At 43.4% G+C, this 20,187-nt stretch overlaps 3 protein-coding genes across 3 annotated transcripts in view; 2 read left to right on the forward strand and 1 right to left on the reverse strand.

Annotated features, from left to right (window-relative positions):
• Positions 1-915: 915 nt before the first annotated feature.
• On the reverse strand, positions 916-9,039 carry CCR9 (C-C motif chemokine receptor 9). Its single transcript, XM_062503643.1, has 2 exons — positions 8,710-9,039; positions 916-2,076 (listed from the first exon to the last, which is right to left on the reverse strand). Exons 1-2 carry the CDS (start codon positions 9,037-9,039, stop codon positions 916-918), a joined length of 1,491 nt encoding a protein of 496 aa, XP_062359627.1.
• Positions 9,038-20,187, forward strand: part of GLB1 (galactosidase beta 1) — a 38,873-nt gene continuing 27,723 nt past the window's right edge. The window contains exons 1-2 of the mRNA XM_062496857.1: positions 9,038-9,091; positions 18,815-18,984. Of these exons, the coding sequence (XP_062352841.1) occupies positions 9,038-9,091; positions 18,815-18,984 (224 nt within the window). The remainder of the gene's footprint in view (positions 9,092-18,814; positions 18,985-20,187) is intronic.
• Positions 11,829-14,213, forward strand: TMPPE (transmembrane protein with metallophosphoesterase domain). The gene has a single exon (XM_062496843.1). The coding sequence runs from the start codon at positions 11,844-11,846 to the stop codon at positions 13,158-13,160; it is 1,317 nt and encodes a 438-aa protein (XP_062352827.1). The 5' UTR covers positions 11,829-11,843; the 3' UTR covers positions 13,161-14,213.

The raw sequence follows: 20,187 nt of genomic DNA on the forward strand, positions 1-20,187 counted from the left end.
TGTCTCATTCCAAATTTCATTAGGTTTGACATTTAACTACTAACTGTCTTGTTGGCCCTAGGTTAAATATATTTTCCAAAGATATTGGTGCATAACTGGCAGTCAGATGAACCATGGGTTGGGTTTTTGTGTGCTGGTTTATAATAGCTTTGCACCATACAGCAAATATCCCTGGGACAGATGGCTCAATGTCTCTGAAGCCCTTAATTTTTTATTGTGAGTGGTGATTTGTTTCCAGTATCAAAACAGGAGCCATCATACCTGACATCACACAGCTAAAATACAGGAGAAAGACAGATCACATTCTGCAATGTTCCCTTTATGTACATGAACAACTGGCTTTTCTTTGCAAGAAGAACCACCTATGCAGCCAAAGAGAGCTGCATTTACCCAGGCACAGAGAGCAGCATTTGCTCACTGCAACAAACCACTGTCAGAGCTAAAGGGCATTCTTCTTTACCTGGGATGGGATCTGATGTAGGAATCTGGCAGGGCTCCCAAGTTAGGCCACCTTCATAGGGGAACCTGGTAGGAGAGCAAATGAAGGCTGAACCCCCTCCTGCTGCTTCCTATGGACAGAATGTTTCATCTGCACTTGTTGTTGCCATAGCTGGGTTTATGACCCACTATGAGACTTGTTGTGGTCTTATGACTGTGGTCTGAGCTGCAGATGGAGTAGCTGTCACAAAGATAGTTTTTGACCTCTATCAGTTCTGCTTATAGCAAGTATGGTTCCATTTTGCTCCCATCTGCAAAAGGTTTCCTGTTCTCTCAGCCAGCAACCCTCATTTGGGTTCTACATGTAAGGACACGCCCCCAACCCTTTCTGCTCCCTCTGGGATAATCTTTGGGGTATACAGATGGTTTCCAAAGAGCTTGGTGTGCTTCTCTGGAGAGGAGAAGGTGAGGACTAACTTACAGGATGACTTTGCAAGGAGGGGACATAGCAGAGGAGGTCCAGTGAGTGTTGAGGATCAGGGAGTTCCTGATCCGCCGCCCCCCCAGCATGGCAAAGGACCAGTTGGAGCTGTTCTCCTGGCTGTCACAGGCAGTGGAGTGCTCCTGGCCCCTGCTCCAGCAGCAGCCACAGCTTTGCATCATCCTGCCCAACTCCATCCTGAACCGCTCACCAGCAAAAAAATAGAGGAAGGGGTTGAGACAGCTGTGGAGGAAGGCAATGCTCTGGGTGACCTGCAGTGCGATGTCCAGCTGGTTGGCAGCCTTACAACTGTGCACCACCCCGTTGTAGGCGTTGATGGCTTTGACCAGCAAAACAATATTGTACGGGAACTGAGAGAGGAGGAAAGCGGTGATGATCATGGTGATGATCTTCAGCGACTTCTGTTTTTGGGATCTTTTGGCTTGTAGGAGGGTGTTGATAATAAGGGTGTAACAAATCACCATGACAAAGAGAGGGATGAAGAATCCTATGATAACTTTCAAGGCCAGGACTGTAACTCTGAAGATCACGCTGACATTTGATGGGTACATAATTTTGCAAACTGTTACGTCACCCACCTGTGTGCTCTGGCTGTAAATGATTTCTGGGACGCAGAGGCTCACAGATGTCAGCCAGACAGCCAGGCACATGAGCCTGCTGCGCAGGAGCCACCTTCGCTTACAAGTTCTAGCTTTCATCGCTTGGACTATAGTGATGTACCTTTCAAAGCTGATGCAGGTTAGAAGCAAGCTGCAGCCATAGAAGTTGATCTTGTACATGCTGTTGACAACTTTGCACATGAAGTCCTTAAAAATCCATCCATCAGAAGCAGCCTTGGCCCAGAAGGGGAAGGTGAAAAGGAGCAGGAGGTCAGCAATGGCCAGGTGCAGCAGGTACCGATCCATCATGCTCCTCCTGAAGTGGTATTTGCAATAGACAAGCAGCACCAAGGTGTTCCCCACTGTGCCCACAGTGAAGATGAGCCAGAAAAACACTGGCAGGAAGGCTTGAGCAAACTGCCTGACCTGCCCCTTATTGCACACGAAGTCTGTGCTGTTCACTGGGTTTTCACACAGGGACAGCAGCATGCTGTCATTCCTGTAGTAATCCAGGTTACTCTTGCCAGGATGTGTGACCTGCAATAGGACATCTAGTAAAGTTGTGTTGAGAAGCTCAGTAAAGCACACATTTGCCTCTCTCCACCAGAAGCAATTGAAGATGCTTAACTCAATTTAAATGAGAAACTGGAAAGGCTGCCTGTGAAACAGGTAATTTCAGATTGCTTGAAGTATGCAGCACAGCAGAGATTTATAAAAATGACCCATTGAGTGAGAAACTTACAAAAGAGCAGTTGACCACCTCCAGCCAACTTCAGCTGTTAAAATGACAGGTGGTGAAAACATTATCTATGTCAGATAATTAAAAATATGGTTTGCTTGGCTTCAAATACATAACAATAGGCAAAATACCCATCTTGGAAACAGGCTGAGAAGTCTTTGTGTTACTGCTATGCTGGGATGGTACCAGTGGCTTGAAAGAGGTAGAAAACTGATGGAGAAAAAGTGGGGGGGAGGAAAAGGAGATGAACAGTAACATAGCTGTATACTCACTACACTTGCAGCTGCCATCTTCAGCCAGATCACTCCTCAGTCCTGAAGGAAGCTCTGTAGCCTGGAGAGGAAAGATGGGGAAAACAACTGCTTTGAAACAACCATGAAGCAGGACTGTGACTCTCTTCCTTGTACTTCTTCTTCTTCTACCTTTAATAAAAACCTCAACTCAGAAACAACTCTGGCCGGAAGATGAACAAACCAAATAGAAATTGATGTCATTGATTTGAATTATTTAGTTACTTCCATTTGAAAAATTTACATTTAGCTTACATTAGGTCTTCAGCTTCTCTATGGCACTGTGCTGATTAAGTCCTTTTATGCACTGCAATTTCATTTCTAACAAGCTGCAGACTCCCCACTGTGCACATATAAAAAGTAATCTAAAAGCACTGTATCTTGCAAAAGATTAATGAAAAAAATTGAAATGTTCCTCTTAAATTATCTAGTAACTAAGAAGGAAAAGTACCTGGCTTAAGTAGTGCTTTGCAGTCTTAAATATTTGCATCATGTGCAGCAAGTGATTAATCTCTGCCTGCAACTTCTCTTTCTTATCTGTGAGTTTAGGCACAGTGTTCATTGCTGTTGGCCTGCAGAGCTGATCACTAAGCCCCAGTAAAAAATAAAATATTGGGCTTTTTCTGCTGCAGATTGCTTTTCTACTCGGTCCACCATCACAAAAGGTGGCTGAGCCTGGTAGGCTCGATGCAAGACAAATGCACCTAAGTATACCACATGTTCTGCACCAGTTTGTCCACAATAATGCCTGGGGATGAAGCCTGGTGACAACACAAGGTGGGTCTGTGCTATTGAGGCCCTTCAACTAGCACAGACCTTTCCTCCAGACCCCTTCAAAAGCAGCTCATGTAACCAAGAGGTCGCCTTGCAGAGACCACAGCAGAAGCAGATGGAGCCAAACCTCCTCCATGGGGAAATGGCCCATGTTCATGCTCTGACTTCCCTCTGATTGCTCACTGTGGGCTGACTAAAAGCACTGTGGCTGGCAACAGGCAGTCGGTGAGCTCCTGATTTCTCCCCAGAACTCATTTCTAATGTGTCATTGTAGCATATGGTGAAGGGAGCAGAGCTCTGTATCCCCAGGGAGCTTTTTTATGTTATTGTCTTCTAGCTGTCAGACCTACCTTAAATTGCAAACAAAAAGATCATTGTAACTGGGCCAGTTTGGTGGGGGGGAAATAAAAGTGATCTGTAATTCAGTCTATTTTCCATGGAGGCTGCTCATGGGAAAGAGAGACATGAATAGCGAATGAGTGAGGGGACTCATCAGCACAGTTGCTGCAGGGGGGTTTAGCCTGGATTTAGCACCCAGGAGTCACACTCTGCATGTCATGTTTGTTCTTTACACCACAATTAATCTTTCTGTAGGCTGAGGTGAGTGTGTACTCCTAGGACCTCAGCCTGATTAAACCTGCCACAGACTGTTTACTCTGTGGTTTTCATGTTTCAGGTGGCTCAAACACAGGTAGCAATCTTTTTCTTTTATTTTCATTTTGGGTTTTTTCTCCAGGTAAGCTCTTTTGATACCAAAAGGGCAATGTCTCATACCATCAATTTTCTGCTCATGTGCATCATCTAGCACAGGGCAAATCAGAGGTTGCTCCTAGTCTGTGTGCTCTCACTGGGGAGAAAAAATACCCTCGAACAAGAACTGTGTGCCTTTGGGCAGCTTCCAGTGTCTTTTTGGGAGGCTGGGACAGGAATGAAGAGCGAGGGCTAGTCCTGCCTGCTCCAGGTTGACCCACAGTCACAGCTTTCCACTGCTGCCTGCCAAGGCTGCCAGCAGGCAGGAGCCAAGATTACAGGGTCTGTCTCATGCCCCGCAACACCTGGTGCTTTGCAAACAACACCAAAATGAAGCAAAACAAAAGCATGCCACCTTCAGAAGGAAAGGCCAGGCTATTCCTCCTGCAGAAAGTGGAGAGACCCAGGGCAGGATGGCAGGCAGTCCCATAAAGTCCTTACTGGTGGTGCATCTTTATGTGACAACCATCCAGAAGAGTGTGGCAGGCAAGAGTTTGAGAAGGAAGGCAGTGAGAAGTGGTTAATAAAAGTATGAACTTGCAAATCTTATGTCTTCTTTCCAGTAAGCTGGCATGCAAATAATGCTGATTTAAGTTCCTCTCTCTTCAGGAAGTCTGAACACCACGGGGTTTGGTTTTAATGATGGTGTTCAGCTGTGACCATTGCTCATTGGACTCACACTTCAAGGAAATTTCCAAATCACAGTTCAGGCTCAGTTCCAGCTATGGAGAAAACAGTGATTCTGGCTAGGTTTTGGGTTGGGCTCTGCTGTTACTTGGCACCATGCTCATGTCAGCTGCAAAGCATCTCCTTCCAAGGGGAAGGAGCCCAGGATCCTCCACACTCAACTGCAAAATCTCCCCTAAGGTGTCTGCGTATCTAATAACTGTTGTAATTTTGAAACTCTTCATGAAACAGGCATAAGTCTTTATGATGATACCACTGTACAGGACTTGGCCTCTCCTACCTCCTGGGCTGTCCTATAGAAAAATAGAAGAGAGGGTGTAGATCTCAGCCAAACCCCAGGGCACCTGCTAAGGAATGCACATATGAAAGCACAGGCATAGTCTCTGGGATTAGGGATTTACTCTGAGCTTGCAAATGGCTGCCTGACAGTGGATCCATGGTAATTGTCCTTTATTCAAGCTAGTTTGGTCCTTGGTATAATGCAAGTTGATTCATCATTGGGAGAGCTACATTAACTGCAGTAGGGTAAAGGCATGCCCATGAGCAAAGCCTCTGATGCAAAGGATCTTCACATCCTTTGGTCCCTCCTTCATGAATCTGAGCCCTCATATTCAGGATTTGAGTGATTTTAATCAGACTTAGTTTAATTCTTCCTGGAAGCAAAATAGTAAGTCTAATTTAACCCACGACTTTGCAGAGCCAGTCTCACTGTACGAAAAACCCCCAGGGTAGATAAACCTCCAGACCAGAACATGGGCAGCTGTTCATCCTGTTCATTACTTTCCTGCCACATGACATTTGGTAAGTGAGTGCTGCTGACAACATCAGCTTTTTTGCCATCAAGAATGGGAACCAAAGCAGACTAGTGTGAATGCTAGTCCTCTCACCAAATTTCTGCCAAACTGGTTCCTGGTTCCTGATTTGAATCCTCACTCAATGCCATCCGCAGTCAAACCCTTTCAAGCAAAACCAGAGACAGGCACTCAGTTCTTGCAATACCAGCATGCATTATGAGACAACTTGTGATTTCCCTTCAACTCATATTGATGCAAAACTAAGCATCTCTGTTTTCCTTACAAATATATAGCTTTCATGTTCATCAAGAGATCTTGCAAGTGAAACACTGCTTTTTGTTTTGTTTAAAGTGAGAAAATTAAGACCACCAGCATTTCTTCTACATCGTCTTTTTAACTTTGGGGTGCTTAAGAACAATTTGGGGATGATTTTTAAAGCTCTTTGTTTATTGCAGGTACTATAGGCAGAGAAGTACTTAGCTTGATGTGTTGATCAGATGCTGGAAAGATTTTGCAGAAACAGAACAAAACTTAGGGTTATATCCTCAGCTGAGCCTGACCAAGAAGTTTCCTTTTTTCACATGAAAACTGCACCGTGTTTGCAGTAAATCTATCTTTTAACATAACTATTTTCCTTTTCTTGGGTGAAAGGAGGACATTAAGCTGCTTCATTCAGAGCAGGCTGTTTGAGAGGTTCAATAACTCCTCAGATGGTCTGTTTAGAGGAGAGGCTGTGGCTGCAATTCACTCTATATCCTCTGTGAGGAGGATATTTGCAGTCAGTGAGATCAGTGCCTCTGATTGCAATTCCAGACAGGTTACTTACTTATGTAGATTACACACAAGGGTCCCTGGGGATTTCCATAATGAGCAAACAAAAGGGTCTTCTTGTTACAGCATGGGAACACACCCATTAAATTTTTCCTTCTCTTCAGAAAGGTGGAGAGTTAAAGTAAAAAAAAACAGCTTGAAAACTCTCTGAAAGGCCCTGACAGTTAGAACATCCACGACAAAAATGCATCAGACCCGGCCTGCACAGGTAAACTCCTAACAACAGCTTAAATAACAGGTTTGGCTGTAAGGATGGATTGCAAATGCAGAGCTTGAAGGAAAAAAAATATTATTTACAGTACCCTAAGTGTAGCAACACTTTTCCTCCACAAAAATAAGACAGGTTTAAAGTCTAGGTACTGAAGATACACAGTTATCCAATTTCTACCAAAAAAAAAAAAAAAAAAATATATATATATACACACACACGTATTTCTGTGAACCCAATTCCTATTTGCTAGAAAGAAATGTTTTAGCAGTTCCTGTGCAGAGCCATGTCACCAGCAGCTCCTTTTACAGAGCACTTGGCAAATGGGGACAGACAAACCAGAGCCCAAAGGCTGGTGTTAAACTTTCTCCTTCCTGTCAGGTCTTCATATTCCTGTGCTGCGTATCCTTAATTAAATTGGGAACTGTGTGTGCCTGCTTGCCTAGTTTGGAGTACCCATTTTAGAGTAAATGTTCTTTTGGCTGCATCTGTTCTCAAGGGATATAAAAACTTTACAGATCTCAGGTCCAACTCCAGTTTTAGGAGAACCACAGGCTTTGTTACTTATGCTGTAGGCTGGTTCATACTGTGACTTTTAACTCCTGAGTTAAGTCCCTGCAGAAGTGTGCAGGGCAAAGAGATGAAACGAGGCTTGCCATGGGATGAGCAAAGGAATGGCACACCAAAGACTGAGAGACTGTGCACCAGTGAGATCCTTAGTTGGCTACACGAGGCACTGGGTACAAAGAACTGCATTTGAAATGCTTCTACACATAGCATGAGGAACAAGCAAGAGAAGCTTAGAAGCCTTGGCTCAGCCCCAGTGATGCACAGTCACTGCCATAAGTGAGCCTCCAGGTAAGGATTAAAGGACAAACAAATAAAGTGGGTGTGATTGTGGGAGTCTACTATAGGCCACCCAGCCAGGATGACAACACTAACAAATTAGTCTTTAAGCAACTAAGAAGTACCTGTAAATCAAAGTAGCTGATAAAACAGGTCCATAAGATTCCTGAAATACCTATACAGCTTGGTACAGGTACTACCAGACCTGACTGGGAAAGCTGCCTTCCTATTTGTTGCTTGTTAACAGAGAGGGACTTGCTGGCAAAGTGATGATTTGTGACTTTCTTTGCCAGAGGAGTCATGAAAGAATTAAGTTTAAAATCTCTGCTGACAGGAAGAAAAGTGCCAGCAAAACTTCTACTCTGGATATGAAGTGAATAAAATTTGGGGCGCTCTGGGAACTAGTTAGTGGGTCCCTTGGGAAAATGCCTCTTTCTGCCTTTCTGCCCAGCCAAGGCAGCTGTTCTCTCATTCTTCTGGGAAGCTGGGGCAAGTCCTTGGCCTTGGACCAGCCAGAGTGCATGTAGTGCTGCAGATGATGGTCTGACTACTGGAGGTAAAGGCCAGAATCAGCTTTCTGTCCTGGCATCTTTGGTGTGGGAGAAATCTTTGAAGATGTGCTCAGCATTGGAGGTTTGTAGAGGAGATGAATCCCTCTGCAGACACCCTTCTGAGGCCCCCCTGGCACATTATCTGAGATAAGAAAAACTACTTACTTAGAATGAGTCATGCTAGAAAAAATGTAAGCTCTTCCTCTTATTTTTTTAGAGTATTATTGGTTAGGTTTGATTCTTTATAATTGGTTGTCCCAAACAAAGAAAGATAATGCTGTTGGCCAAAATGTGTTAACCCTGTTTTTAATTGGTTCACTTGTGATCCCCCCAAACCCTACATGTGTGATCCCTCATCTTTGGATTTGTAGCCTGACCCCTTCACGGACGATAATAAAGCCTGTGGAAAAAGTCTGAGCTGCTCTCCCGGTTTTTTTATGCCGGCTGGAAAGTAAGGTTTCTGTGAGAAACTATAAAGCTAAGTGCCTGAAAGGCCAGCGCTCACAAACCTTGTAACTTTCCCCTGCCCACCAACAGCAGGGCAGGGGGGACAAGAAAAAGTAAAAAGTTACATGGGTTGTCCCTTGATTTCAGTGCAGGGCCCCCGAAGGAGGATGACAGTGCTTAAACAGGGACGGAGAGGGCCCAGGCTTCCTGTCAGGATGATGGGCTGCCCAGGGGAGGTAAAGGTCAGCAAGACCTTTCCGTCTTGGAAACTTCTGGGTGGGAGATATCCTTGGATGTATTTAGTATCGGAGGTTGCATCCAGAAGTCTCCTGTGAGCTCCTTGCGCTGCACGGCAATGCTCTAACTCGGGAAGCAGCGGACCCAGCCGCAGGTCCTCAGGCACACAGGATGGGCTGCCCAGGGGGGCGGCGAGGGAAGAGGAGGCCGAGCTCGGGGGGGTGGAGCGCCGGTGCCGCGGTGCCGGTGGGGAGGAGGAGGAGGAGGAGGGATGCCCGTCCTGCGCCGGCCGTTTCCCGGCGGAGCCGTCAGCTGACGCCGCCGTTTCCTGGCTGCCGCCCGCCATGCTGCGGCTCCTGCTCCCACTGGCCGCCCTGGCCGCGCTCCTGCGGGCGGCGGTGAGTGCCCGCCTCACCTCCGCCAGGGACTCCCGGGGGCAGCGGGGGCGGCTCTGAGGGGCGCGGGGGGCCGGCGTGGCCGAGGGAGGGCCGGCAGGGACCTCCTCCCGCCGCTGGAAGAAGGCGCTTCGCCTCGATCCTTTTTTAAGTCGTGAGCGATTTAGGGCTCGTGGGCGACCCACAGGGCGCGGGTGCCGGGCTTGTGGCTGCGCCGAGGGGGAGATCCCGGAGCCGGGGCGGGGACGGGTCCGTGCCCTTCTCCAGGGCAGGCCGGCCCGCTGGAGCTGAGGAAGGGCGGGCGGTGATGGCCGCTGTGGCCGCCCGGCCGGAGCGGCTGCCGGCGCCGGGACTCCCTGCGCGCCCAGGAATCGTGGAGGCCTCGCTGAGCAACCCGGGGCCGTGGGGAAACCGGTACCGACAGTGCTGGTAGATCCCGTGGGAAAACCTGCTCATCCTGTGGCGTGTGAGATGAGGGAAAGGGGTTTTTCCTGTTCTCTATAGATTCTGATGTAGCCGCCTTGTCGCGGGGGACACAATACCGCAGCCTAAGGACGAATCCTCAGGCTCCGCAGTTTGCGTGGTTTATGTCTCGAATTGGAGGTAGTGTCACTATTACCTTGGTAGATGTTGTAGTTGGATGGGGCACAGGTGCTTAAAGATATATGAAAAGTAGAACAACATCACGTGAGACCTTCTGGAGGGGAAGACTGACACACACAGTTAGTGTGGTCTCTGAGGGGTGAGACTGTGGCTGAGCCTTCCAAAATTTTGAAGGTAGCAGGCAAGAAGAATGGAGAGCAAATACTCTTCAAACTTGGTAGTATTAACACTTTTGAGGGACTTAATAGTATCAGTTTCAAACAGATAGACTACTGTAAAAATACATAGTTTTGAGAATTTGCTGCCATGGGAGGTTATAGAACCAACAGTACTTAAGAGATAAAAGGAAAAAAAAAAATAAATGCCAAATTTAAATACATCAGGTTCATAAACAACATCCAGAAATTACTGTGCAAGGATTTGCCATCTAACATCCCTAGTGTAGCAGCTTTGTCAGCTGAAGGAGTTTGAGGGAGCAGACCACAGATTCTGGCCAGGGTCCTCTCATTTCTTTAAACAGCATTTCCTATTGCTGTTGTCCAGAGTATTGCATGGTATCTACAGGACCTGTGGACTTGAATTAGTAGGGCATTTCTTACCTTATGCTCTTATCTTCCTAGCTCTGTGTGTTTTCTGTAGAAACGTGTAAAATAGCGCTATTTCTTAAGAGTAGGTTAGTAACAACTGAAAGGGCTTGAGGAGCTGAGGCTGGCAGGCACGATTTCCCTTATCAGCCCACAGTTCCCTGACACAAGCAGTGAGGGAAGGGGTCTTTTTAAAACTTGGTCCAGTCCTCAGAGTAGATCTGGGTCCTGTCATCACAGATGTGCTAATGTTCTTTTAAATTAGCTTGAGAGGGCATATGCAGCAGATAAGCAACCTGGCAAACTGGGGTTCACAGGCTTCTGGGCTCAGGCTCACTCCTGAGCTCTACAGTACTGCTTTTATGCCCTAGTTCTGAGATATTTTTGGCTCTAATAATTTCTTGCTTTCTCTGTCTAAGTGTGGATTGAGAGACAGGAAGTGTTTTGAAAATAAGTATGCTATTATGGGACTATTATGTCATGGACTCTATTTTATGTTATGAAAGACTGTGCAATCTTTTTTTAATCTATGATAAAATAGGTTTCTTCTCAATAGAAATGTGCAATCTGAGCATCAATAGAAACACTGTGACTGAGCAAAATACAGAGCAAACGAGGGAATTCTGCCATTCAAACATAATTGATGATTGTTTGTTTTCAGTCTGTGAGCAGAAATGCATTAGATTCTGTGCTTCCCTCTAAAGAAACAGGGTGTGGTATTTTGATCCCTTTTCAACTTGGTTGCATCCTGTTAGACAAGGATATACTAGAATGGGTGTTGAGTTTTAAAAAACTACGTGTAGTGGAAGTGAGCTGGAAGTGAGTAGTAAAACACAGTGTGGGTTTCACTGATCCTACTGATTTTCAGGGCTTTGGAGAAATCTGATTCACAATGGCAGGCAAGGATAGCTGCTGTTCATCTTCAGTTTCTGGGATCACAGTTGCATCTGTTCCAGTGGGGATTTCACTGCTACTGGTGTAGTATGTGTTAGCAGAACCTCTTGCATTTGGTAAGAATGATGTAGGGTGATGCCTGCTTTTCAGATGGAGCCAGCTGATTGGCAAGAAGAACAGAAGTCATATATTAAGTTAATATCAAAAGCAGCTTAGTCCCAGCACATTTATGGGATTTACAAATGCTATAGTGGTTGTGCCAGGACTCATTGCATCCCTGTCGTGATGTATTGCCATCTACTATTAGGAAATCTCGATGAGAAAAAAGCATTTAAAAGAAAATGCAGTGTGGGGGAGAAATGGTTGAGGGAGGCAGACAGGGAGCTTGGAAGGGAACTTTCAGTGTCCAGTCTTTTCTGTTGTCTGATTTACTCCACTTCAGGACATCTCCTCTGTGTCTTTATGACAGTGATTCTGCATGATCCAGGATCTTGTGTATGTAGAGTAGCAGTTCTTTATTTCAGACTGGGAAAAAGGGAATGTGTGTAATATTTTAAAGCGGCTTATACTGGTTCCTGGTTGCAGGCTTCGTTGACCCAAGGCATCCCTTCATAACCACATTATTGACTACTGGAGACTTCTGCAGAACAGAAGGGAACAGTCAGGAAGCAAAGATGATCTCCTTCAAGCAACTGCCCATTGAAGCAAAGGCTGCAGTGGCTGCAGGAGTGGTTTTCTTCTCCATGATGCTATCACGGAGTTACCTGGCGGAAAAACTCGATTTCAGGACACAGCGCTGGCTTCTAAGGCTGCAAATGGCACTATTTGCTAATACACTCATGTTGATGGGGTCTCTTCATGTTTGGAGAAGTACAGTCACCACATTCGCCAGGTCTTCACCTGCCAGCTCCTTCTGTTTCATGCTGTGGAAAATAGCTGTGTTCATGTTTCTAGCTTTGGCTCATTCAAGCTTCTTTACATTGCTATTTCTTGTTGCAGAAGAGCCCTATTTCTTTTCTTTAGCTGCCTACACTTGCTTGGGGGCTTATATTATTCTCATCTTTTTCCTCTTCACTCTAGGCTCTGTAGAGCAGGCCTACAAGTTCTTGGCTGGGAAAGGCGCTAAGGCAGGCACTGGCAACAAGAACAGAACAGCACTGAAACCAGTTCTGGCAGTCTTGCTGACTGTTGTGCTGACTGTTATTGGGCTGTTAAATGCTTCCCAGCCTCCTACTGTGAATTCAGTAGAGATTCCAGTTCACAACCTGCCCTCAATAATGAATAACCTTAAAGTGGTGTTGCTTTCAGATATCCATCTGGGGCCTACAGTTGGGAAGACCAAGCTTGCCATGATAGTGAGAATGGTTAAGGCTTTAAAACCAGATATCACTGTGATTGTTGGGGACCTATCTGATGCTGAGGCAAAGATTATACGACCTGCTGTTGAGCCTCTTGGAGAACTTGATTCCCCCTTGGGGACTTACTTTGTCACAGGAAACCATGAGTACTACACCTCAGATGTTAGCAACTGGTTTGAGCTGCTAAAATCGTTTAACATCCAGCCATTGCATAACGAGAATGTGAAGATCGTTTCACCAAAGAGCAATTCCGACTGGTTCTGCCTGGCTGGCGTGGATGATATTGAAGCAGATGTGTTGCGCTATTCGGGACACGGCATGGATTTGAAAAAAGCTCTCAGAGGTTGTAGCAGTGAGCATGCAATAGTGCTCTTAGCTCATCAGCCAATTGCTGCAAAGTGGGCCCTTCAGGAGAGACCAGACATAAATTTAATTCTCTCTGGCCATACTCACGGAGGTCAGATTTTCCCTCTAAATGCTGGAGCTTATCTTCTGAATCCATTCTTTGTTGGCTTGTACCAAGTTGGGCAGAATACCTTCGTCTATGTCAGCCCAGGGACGATGTACTATGGAATACCTATGAGGCTGGGCAGCAGAGCTGAAATAACAGAGATCATTCTACGTTCTCCTTGAGGACTTTTCCATTTGACAGACATTTTTTTTTTTTTTTTTATGCCGGTGTATTGGCTCTTCTACTATGGAAGCAAATCCTTTTTCAGGGAAGCCAGAGAAGATGTGTTTGGCTTCAGCACATTATCTTAAGTTTGAGGAGAAAACACTAGCTGTATCTTGGGCCTGTGAAACAAAATTGGAACTTGTTAAATTACTGAAGAAATTAGGTCTTAGAGTTGATTATTGTTGAGGTTCTCTATTTACAGATAACCCTGATGTCATGGAGATAATGTGTGTCTTGTGCATGTCCTTTGTTTTGTCCTGCAGCTACTTCATGTTCCACTATTTGGTACCCATCAGGCAGCTGCCTTATCAAATCTCAGGCAGGTGAAGTTCTGAGCTTGTGCAGTGAACTCACTTAAGCGTTTATGTTTTTTTTTTCAGAAAGGCCTGCAGGAGCGTACACTGAGTATGTAAACTCTAGGAGGCTTATGCTAGAGTTGTTATGGGAAAGGAATAGTTTAATTGTTTAGTTTTTTTGTATTTTTTTTTAATTGAGGCTGGATATCTTTATCCTGTTAGCTGTCTGCAGCATTTACCAGGGCTTCTAGTCTGTGCTTCTTACTAGTACTATAAGTAGTCAGGCATCAGTTCTGAAATTCAGTTTTGTCCACTTATAAAGTTGGTGAGACTGACACCAAAAGGTACAAGTAGCTGTCTTTCTTAGGCATTTTCCCCAGAATAGGTAGGCATCCAGTAAGTGCTTACTGAAAATAGCTCCAATAAAAGTGAATGAGGAAGATTCCAGCATTGACTTGTTGCTGTCTGAGCATATAGTACCTCCTTTTATAAAGCACTAATTCCAAAGCTGAAATACTCAGTGTGTTTTGTCTTCATTCAGTATTTTTTCTTTCTGCCTAATTTCTCCTCCATCATTTTTCTCTTGCAAGAGTAAGTAGATGCTATTTGAAAACAATGCAAATAAGTTAATGCTTGGAATTGGTTAAAAGCTTTAAGTAAATTATGTCCTCTTTTAATGAGACTAAGCTCTACAGCAGGTGACTTTGCCTAAGAGCATTTTCTTCTCACTGTCCTGGTTGTCTGATGAGCACATAGCAGAGTAACTGCTACAGGACAATGAGGGATGGAGGATTTCTTCCCATCTTTCAGAGAAGGGCTTATCATAAATTAACATAATTATGGGAAATTTGAAGTATTGGAGAATAACTGATACAAACATTCTTGTTTCTATATCTTTGTGTTCATGTAAGAAAGCCAGCATGTAAAATAATGTGACTTTTGTCCAGGCTGATGAAACACTACTTCTGTACATCTTCTCTCTCCTGCTCTCTCACCTCATTGTTGCTGCATGAAACAATTGGCACCTGAGAATCCTGCCTCTGTAGTCCGCAGCTGTATCTGCAGGGTCTCCCTTGGTCTGCCCTTCTGGCCACCAGTGCCTGTGTTCCTCTCAGGCAGACCCAAAGCATGGGGCAAAAGAAAGCAGTTCTTATCCAGGAGACTGAGGATGGAAGACCAGAGCTGTGGTGTTCAGTCTTTTCCTGCCTTCCTGTGTGATCCTGAACCAACCATAAACATTTGGTTTTGTTCTTCAGCTTCTGTGCTGATATTGAAGGAGATAGATGGGGGTGTGTTTGAAAAGTACTGTAGTCATTGTAAAGTTGAGGGTTTTTGTAAGTTTAACTTTGATTTGTTCACTCCAGACATCCCCCAGCCAGAGTTTCTAATTCCTATGCCGGTTTTGTATCCTGCTCCTCTATACAAACATCTTACATTTTTACTCAGGACTAATGAGAAATACTGTAAATGTGTCACAAAGGTTAACGGAATTGTTGGAGAAGTCAGTCCTCTTTCAGTCTGAAAACTGAATATCTTACCAGCCATGCTCTCTGCTTGCCAAGTTAGTTAATTTATGCTTCCCACCACTTGTAATTTTGTAAACTTTTTTTTTTATGATAATGTGATAATATCTGCTTAAGTATCCTGAATGTATTCAACACTGCCCACTGTCCATGTGGGATCCATCTGAGGGTTTTTGCAGTCAGTGACAGTGTCAGATGGTCTTATGAGGAAGGAATTTTGGTAGCCTGTAACCCTCTGGTTGCTTGTCAACATGCCTTCAGTTCAGAGCTCTGTTCTGTGTTTAGTGGTGCAGAGTATTCTTGCCTGGCCAGTAGTCCAGGAGGATTTTTATATTTTTTGCACTGAATTTTCTTACCATGTTAAGAAGGCTAATTGTTAAGCCAGTTTAGATCATGTCAGTTTGTCAGTGAGTTGCTAGTATTGTTTACTTTCTATTTTTCCCTGCCCTTTTTATTTATTTCTTCACTACTTTGTATGTGCCTCTCCTGGAAGATAATTATGTATTCTTTCAAAAGCAAGTATGCATCCTTTTAGGAGTGGTCATATTGTCATTTCATAAATTTTTTGAGTTCTGATGTAATTTAGTTCTTGCCCATTTTTTTGTATCTCTTCCTCTAAAAGGTTGTTTGCTTGGTGATTACTTATTACTTAAAGTGTTTTCTTTCTATGCTATAAGGCTTCAAAGCCTTTTATTATTTTGCTTTTTAATTATGAATGGAAAGTATCCTAAGATCAACTTTCTGTTTGATAAAAGGAATGAACCATTTCTATAATCTCTGTAATCAGCAGTTGCTGTCCTTCAAGGTTCTTTTTATACTTTTTTCAGTTTGATTTGAACATGCACAATGCAGGCCTGTGTTCAGTATTTCAGATGAAGAAAAATTGCTGTGCTGCTTATTTTTGAATTTTTATTTTTTTTTGGTAAATTTTATGTGTGTGTGTGTTATATATTTAATCTGAAGAATTTAACTAAATGAATATATATTTCATCCTATAAAAGGCCAGTTCATTGGGGGCTGAGGACAAGTTAATTAATGTCAGAATTAATAGGAGAATATAATAGTTTCATCACTTTGTGAAAATTATTATATAATTACTATGAATGGATTGGAAAATACATAAATTGTGTTATAACAAATGGTTTAAATGTTGGGATTTAATAAAACTTTATTCTTATAATCAAGCATGAGGCCTCTAATGACCTTTTATTTTGTACCAGTATTCATTGTAGCAGTTCGTGCTGAACAGCTTTAACACACTCATTTTATTTACCAACAAGAAGCTACCAACAATAAACCTGGCTAGTTTTGAAAATTCTTACACCTGCACTGCTAAATGAGGCACGGTGGAAAGTGGGAAAGGCAAGGCAGCTATTGCATTTGCCTAAAGCCTGCAGAGAAAAGGCCCACTGACAGGGCAGAGAAAGGTTACTAAGAGAATTTTTTGTATGAAACAGAAGAAAATGAGTGATTTGTGGTTGTCAATTTTTATACTTAAGATTTGAGGTTGAGAAAGAGGTGTTCTGTGATTAGTCTAAGAGAGGCTAAAAATCTTCAGAGATGGAGGATTTGTACCCATATTTGTTTGCTTTCTAAATAAGAAAAAATACCAAAGCTGTTTTGTAGATTTGGAGAAAGAGATTTTTGCCACTGATAAACAGTGTTCTGTGTGTTGAAGATGGGGGAAACAATCTTATGTCGAGAGACATGCATGCTATAAAATGTTGAAATAACATTAAGAATGCAAAAATAAACTCTTGATTTCAGAAAGGACAAATTCTTTAGTTGTGCTCTTTTCCATGTGAGTATACTCTGAGGATGTGAAGTGCAACATGATACCATTGCCTATAAGAGTCTGACTTTTCAGCTGGGCACTGATATGTTTTAGTATGAAGGTACTGGGACTCCAGACAGTGCTGTTAGTGTGTGTTGCTTACCAAAGGAGCAGATCCACTTACCCCACCTTCTAGGGAGACAAAGTGGGAACAAATTCCCTGCATATTCACAGCAGTGACTATACATTATTGGCAGAGCCAGACATAAATTCATGAGGACAACTCTCTTGTTTTTATTGGAAGCCCTGGATTATCCACTGACAATGAAGTAATGCTGAGGAACTGACCATGAGGGGAATCTGTTTACAATGAATGATGAATGAGGTGAATTGGAGGTGTTCTGGTAGCTTTCTCCCTCTCCTCACCCACATAGTAACACTGTGTCAGGAAGTGTGTGTGTTTGGAAGGTGATTTACAGCTATGGTCACAGCTTTAAAAACCTGACTTCTAAAGGGTAACTGGTTCAATGATAACCACTTTCATAATTAATTCCTCCTTTTAATTTTCTTAAAATAGCCACGGCTTTCTGCCAGAAGTGTCTGTCCCTGAAGGCATGTAAACAGTTTTTTCAACGTTCATCATCTCAACAGGTCTCTGCCATGAATGGAGCAAGTGTCTTTTCCATAGGCCTCTTGATGTGGTTAGTCTGAATGAGGAGGCTAAAATTGTCCTACAGAGGGACCCCACAGCAATTTATTTTGTGTCCCCTTATTTCCAAGGATAGTGGCCTTTTAAGGTGTAAGGTGCTTCTATCCATAGTGGTGCTTTCTTTTTTTGGTTTCTTCTTTTTTGTGTTACTGCATTTGGTTTATGACTTCCATGTCTTCCATGACTTCCTAGTCATGATTATTTTGAAGCACTCAGCTCTGTATTAGTGCTGTGACTTGTCACAGAGCCCGAGTGTAAAAACATTTGAAGAATGTGAAACATCTGCTTGGTGTCTCTAAGGGTGAATAGTTTCTTTCACAGGTACACACAGAGCAGTTCCATTCTAGTGCAGCATGCCTAGCTATCAAGATGCATGTAATAATGAGAGATCAGGAAAAAGCTACATACATTTAAATTGAATGGGAAGTAAGCAGCTGTACATACCTGTGCATCCTGTGCAGCAATAGTTTGCTTGAGGTCTAACGTCCTGGAGTTACTGCAGCATCATAATTTCTTATGGAGAATCCCAACCTTTGAGTTGTACTTTTTCCAGAGCAGTTGGTTTGTATTTCCAAATTGTGTGTGGTCCTGATTTTGGAGAGGCCTGACATGCCCACGCCTTTGTTGAGTCAAGATTTATTTATCTTAATAAAGTTAAGTAATCTTAAGAATGGGTCCATGTTTGTGGAAACAGAGCATTAAGGGCCTCTGCTGTGCAGCACTTGGCAGCCCCTTGCTTTTCCTTGCCAGCTCCTTGCTGTATCTTCTCATATCTGTTTTTAGATGTCTGCCACTCAATTTTACTTGTTCACTGTTGGCAGAATGCTTTGAATTGTTACATGTATCTAGGACATTTTCCACAATGTATTCTAAGTTTTCTATAAAATAATGCCTTTGTGGCAGATGGAACGTGCTGTTGTCTTCCTCCTTGGAGTTTATAGTCTGTAAATGATTGTAGTGTTAGCTCAGTTGCTCTGTTTAATGACAATCCAGGGATTGTCCATGCATATTGACTTAGCAATTTCGTCCCCCATTTTTCAGGAGGGAGTGTGTTTTCTTTGAACTGTATCTGCTAGTTTCCGTGTTCTTTTATCATATGACACATTGCACTGGCTCCCTTTTGCTGATTTGTTGTGCTAAGACTCAGGTGGGCTATGGATAGCTAGAGGAAAATAATTCACCGTCTCTTATCTTAGGTCCATCGTATCTTCTATTGTAGACAACCCACAGATGTATAGCCTGTTCTGTGTGTTTTTCAAGGCAGAATAAAATTACTCTGTGTCTTTTTTTGTTTTGTTTTTGTGTGCAGAATGTACCTGGGAGGACTTTTGGGATTGATTATGATTCCAACTGCTTTGTTAAGGATGGGAAACCTTTCCGTTACATCTCCGGTAGCATTCACTACTCGCGGGTGCCCTCGTATTACTGGAAAGACCGCCTGTTGAAGATGAAGATGGCAGGGCTTGATGCCATTCAAACGTGAGTAGCTGTTGACTTTCCCAGTAGTTTGTGGTCCTGGGAGCTGTATGAGAAGTCATTCAGAGGAATGCTGTAATTGTTACTGTTTTATTATTTTTCCAGTAATAGGTGAGGAAGCTCTGGAGAAATGAAAGGTGGTACAGGATGACCTTTTAACCACATAAATGGGGGCAGCTGGGCAGGTTTTAACCAGCAGTCTGTTTCCCTGATGATAGGCAAGGCCTCTTTCTTCACAACCCAGGGTGCAAATGTGACCTGAAATAAATTCTTGGACTGTGAACTTTGGCAGCTGTGGAACAATTGTACACTCTCTGCCTCTGCCAGGGACATTGTACTCTGGTCAAAAGGCGGACTAGGTGAGAAGAGACAATAACCTGTTAATACAGCCTGGGTTGGTTTCAGCCTTGAAAATATTGGTGAAGTCTGAATTAATATTTAAAAACTATTTCAAGCTATTTCACCAGGAGCATTTATATTTGGATAAATGGATGGGGAGCTAGGCATACTTCTTTAAAAAAAAAATTTGAAACAGCTTTCAGTTTCATGTGTATGTGTGTACAAAACTCTTAGTCCATTTTTCTTGTCTTTTCTACCTGGCTATGTACTTAATTCAACAGATGAGGCACAGAAGAGATGATTAAAAAAAAAAAATCAGCTTACTCTTATTTTTGCCATAGATTCCTTGACAAAGAAAGTGGTGGAAATGTGTAAGGCACAGTCTTTCAGGCACTGATTGCAATTCCCAAATAGGTTTGTTTTCTTAAGTCATTGCAAGGCTTAAAGCTTCTCTTTGAAACCACCTGCTTTTGTGCTATAAAAAGTGCAGGTTCTGACAGTACAGAGCCTGCAGGCTCAGTGGGAGGTTTGTACCACATCTCCTTTCTCACCCTTGAAATCTGTATTGTTGTTAGACCTGCAAGTTGCATGGTTGCTTTGTGAACTTGGAGGTGAGATGGCGTTAGTATGTGAAGAACAGACAGCAGGGAAAGGAAAAAAAAGTTGATTTTTTCCAAATGTAGGGTTCTCTTTTTTCATATTTTAAGACTGTTTCCTGTGTTGCAATGACACAGTCACTCTCTGGTGAGTGTTTTTTTGTGTTTTTGTTGTTTTGTATTAAAGAATCAAGTTCTGTCTTTGCCTACATTATTAAGAGCAATGGAATTAAGTAATGCACTTGCTCAGGACCAGATTGCTGGATTTGCC

This window comes from Cinclus cinclus, chromosome 1, assembly GCF_963662255.1.
Source record: "Cinclus cinclus chromosome 1, bCinCin1.1, whole genome shotgun sequence".
NCBI lineage: Eukaryota > Metazoa > Chordata > Aves > Passeriformes > Cinclidae > Cinclus > Cinclus cinclus.

What these genes read in the sequence shown, in the direction of transcription:
- CCR9 (XM_062503643.1), bottom strand. Translation starts at nt 9,039, where the DNA reads ATGGCGGGCGGCAGCCAGGAAACGGCGGCGTCAGCTGACGGCTCCGCC. An exon ending in GAAGTTTCCAAGACGGAAAG is followed by an intron (nt 2,077 to 8,709) that starts GTCTTGCTGACC and finishes GTCCTATTGCAG; the next exon opens with GTCACACATCCTGGCAAGAG.
- TMPPE (XM_062496843.1), top strand. Translation starts at nt 11,844, where the DNA reads ATGATCTCCTTCAAGCAACTGCCCATTGAAGCAAAGGCTGCAGTGGCT.